This window comes from Micropterus salmoides, unplaced genomic scaffold, assembly GCF_014851395.1.
Source record: "Micropterus salmoides isolate LMB-PRFRI ecotype aquatic unplaced genomic scaffold, ASM1485139v1 Ms_hic_scaffold_656, whole genome shotgun sequence".
Lineage (NCBI taxonomy): Eukaryota > Metazoa > Chordata > Actinopteri > Centrarchiformes > Centrarchidae > Micropterus > Micropterus salmoides.
Window position 1 is genome coordinate 555 of NW_024044411.1, and position 3,217 is coordinate 3,771.

A 3,217-nucleotide genomic window follows, 5' to 3' on the forward strand; every position below is an offset into this window, starting at 1 on the left:
AACAGCGTATAAATAAATAAATACAAAAGTTAATTTGTTGTTGATATGAAAACAAATGTATGAATTAAAATATAAAAGAAAATGCTAAAAAAAATGAAAATAAAGTATCCATAAATAAGTACCTAAATTATTAATCTACTGTTGATATGAAAATAACGTTTTAATAAATATGCTAATTAATATTTACGTCAGACTCTTGTGTTTACATTTTTCCAACGTTCCACCCTGACGTCACCCGGCCTTGCCCGCCTGTGATTGGCTGTGTGCGGCCCTTCCTGATAATCTCCGCCCCTCCCGCCCTGCTGCTCCTCCTCCGCTGATGCTACGAAGCGAGCGCCGCTGACCGTCCGGAGCTCCATCCCGGACAGATTACCGGGCCGAAAGCAGCGACTCATACGCCGACACCGCCGAGGAACGAGCCGCCACACGGTAAGATCACCGGGCGGCTGCACCGCGGAGGTATTTCCGGTTAATCTGATGCCCCAGGGGAGGTAACGGTACCGGAAAAGCCGTCTACGAGGGCAGGGGGCTGTCCGGTAACTTAGCTGTTCTGTCGTTTAATTCCCGGTAAACCGGGAGAGTTTGACAAGCTGACCCTCGTCGGTAACGTCTGAACAGATGCGGAGGCTCGCAGCTACGGCGGCCTCCCGTTTTCTGATCCGTTAAATTGTAAGTGCGTTGATACAAGACGAGTTCCATTATCGGACGCGGTCTGGATTCTTTGTTTTCTAGTTTAGGTTTTTTTTTTCCTCGACAAACTTCTCCGTTTGTTTTTTTAACCTACCTGTCCGCGCACAGACCGGACAGGAGTCACCGAGAGTGTGAACACGGTGCCAAGCTTATAAACCGGCACGTTTACATTTAGCCAACATTACTTCCGCAGAAAACGCTGAACACGTCTCCGGTTTTCAGGCTGCACGCAGGTGGAAGGAGACGTGCACGTGTCCGATAATGGATGTCGCGGCAGATGTCGTTCATTCCTATGGAAGAATGAATCACTGTCGCCTTTTTAACACTTAACTAAATGTTTCTGTCCCGGTGACGCAGCGTTAGCTCGTGGCGTTAGCTGCATTTAGCCAGCTGATGCTAGCAGAAAGGGACTTCCTGATTTTTTTTTTTTTAATGGGTCGTTGATACGTCAGGACTCTGATGGGGGATCTGGACTCTGTGTTGGCGGATAGAAAGCTGCACTTCCTGTTTGCTTCACTGTCTTCTGCTCTGTATTTAAAATCACCCAGCACCCTCTCTGTCTTCTTCTGTGGTTGTGTTTCAGGTTCTCGCCCGTTATCTGACCTCAGGGGTGAAACAGTCGGCCGGCGTCCTGCAGCGGGAGACGCCCTCCATCCTCAGCGGGGACACTCGGGGTAAACCTGCGGTCTCTTTAACACTGGCAGACGTGGTGAGTGTACCTGCGTAACCTGGTCCAGCTTTGGGAGCTGGTTAAGACCTGGATCTGGCTGTAGCCTCATAGTAATCCTCTAAAGAGCATTAGCGGGCTAAGTTTGGCCCTGGACTGTGGCAGGCGGAGAAAAGGGGCTTCACTTCAGGTTTGTCAGCATGATGCAGATTTCTGAATCCTACAAGCAGAAGAACTCGCTCTTCAACGCCATGAACCGCTTCATCGGCGCCGTCAACAACATGGACCAGACGGTGATGGTGCCCAGCCTGCTGCGGGACGTCCCGCTGGACGACGCAGAGGACTTGAAGGCGGTGAGCGGCGCTAACGGCACCAACGGCGGCGCCTACTTCCAGCAGGTCGGCGACATGTACAGCTCGTACGTGCTCCTCAAGTCCATCCGCAACGACATCGAGTGGGGCGTCCTGCAGGGCGAGGAGCGGCGGAAGGAGAAGGCGGTCGTGGTCGAGGCGGCGGCGGCAGAGGAGGACGACCTGGAGAAACAGTTTCATTTCCACCTGAAAGGACTCCACGCCGTCCTGTCCAAACTGACCTGCAAGGCCAACACGCTCACGACCCGCTACAAGGAGGAGATCGGCTGCGGGAACTAACTTATAGACACTATTGTAAACGTCTGTGCAGGCGGTTTAAACGCGTTTTAGCTCATTAACTACAAGTCTGTTTACTTACTGTGAGGAACTGTCGAAATATAAACGAGCATCGGGCATAAATATGTTTTCAACACGGTGAATCTGACCGGACGTTTGATGCCCGCAGCTTTCGAGAATTCGGAGACACGTTTCAGTTTGAAGCAAATCTGAGAGACTTGAAACTGCTGCCCAACAGAGACCTTTTTAAAACTCATGGTTGGTCTTACTCTGTGTTCGGGGAGGACCTGGTCTTGAAATTGTGAAAACTACTGAAACAAAAGGGGACCCGAGTGAGATCCCTGAGGGACTAAAACTCCGACTATCTCGATCCTGACCGTTTCAACACGTCTCTTTTGGGTCCCCCAACTTTTTAAATGCTAGAAAAGATAAAAGTCACTTTGTCCTCCTTTTGTTTGGCTTTCTGACCTCCGTCCTCGAACGAGCCAACTGCACCGCCACACAAACAACTTTAACCCGAAGTCCATTAAACTTTAATGGGCAGCAGATTTCAGGACTCCGGGTTGGTTTTCATGGAAGGAAACGCTGATGATTTGTAAAGTTAATGAGCTCAAAACGCGCAGAAACACCGGCGCGGTTCATTAAAGAGCATTTATGTCCATCACAAAGGGACTGCGGGACGTCGGGGTTGGACACCGGAAAGCTGCTGTTGTCTGCAGGCGTCTGTCCGACTCAGCAGGTTCACTGTGGGTGTCTGTTTTTCTTGGGACTGTCTGCACTTTGTTTTCAGGGTTCGTCCGCCTGTTGTCTTTTTGTCCGTCCTCGTCCCCCCGCTTCATGCTGTACATTCAGGAATGTTTAATATCTGGTAATCCTGCCTCACATGTTCACAGCTTCATTTTGGCCAGCGAGTTAATTTTCGGCAGACTGATGTTACTGAATATTTTTGGGTTTTAGTTTAATCTGGTGCTAAACTACTGAAAACAGACACATGAAGCACTTTAACAGTTTCTGGACAATCTGATCCTAGTGGAAAATAATTGATGTGTTGAAAACGTTGCCCAGCGGGGACGGGATGATCTGATGAAGACGTTAAAATGGGTCAGACGCGATCGGTGAATCCACCGTGACGAGCTGCGGGCCTCCGGTTACCTTGATGTAAAAATAATTAAAGATACACTTTCTCATTTTGTCCCACAAACAAACACCGGAG

At 49.5% G+C, this 3,217-nt stretch overlaps 1 protein-coding gene across 1 annotated transcript; it reads left to right on the forward strand.

Moving 5' to 3' along the window:
- The first annotated feature begins 274 nt into the window (after positions 1-274).
- LOC119891018 (mid1-interacting protein 1-B-like) lies at positions 275-2,204 on the forward strand. Its single transcript, XM_038702370.1, has 2 exons — positions 275-429; positions 1,274-2,204. The coding sequence occupies exon 2, from the start codon at positions 1,558-1,560 to the stop codon at positions 2,005-2,007; it is 450 nt and encodes a 149-aa protein (XP_038558298.1). The 5' UTR covers positions 275-429; positions 1,274-1,557; the 3' UTR covers positions 2,008-2,204.
- The last annotated feature ends 1,013 nt before the right edge of the window (positions 2,205-3,217 follow it).

Excerpts from the sequence above, each read along its gene's own strand:
- LOC119891018 (XM_038702370.1), top strand. The coding sequence starts at position 1,558 with ATGATGCAGATTTCTGAATCCTACAAGCAGAAGAACTCGCTCTTCAAC.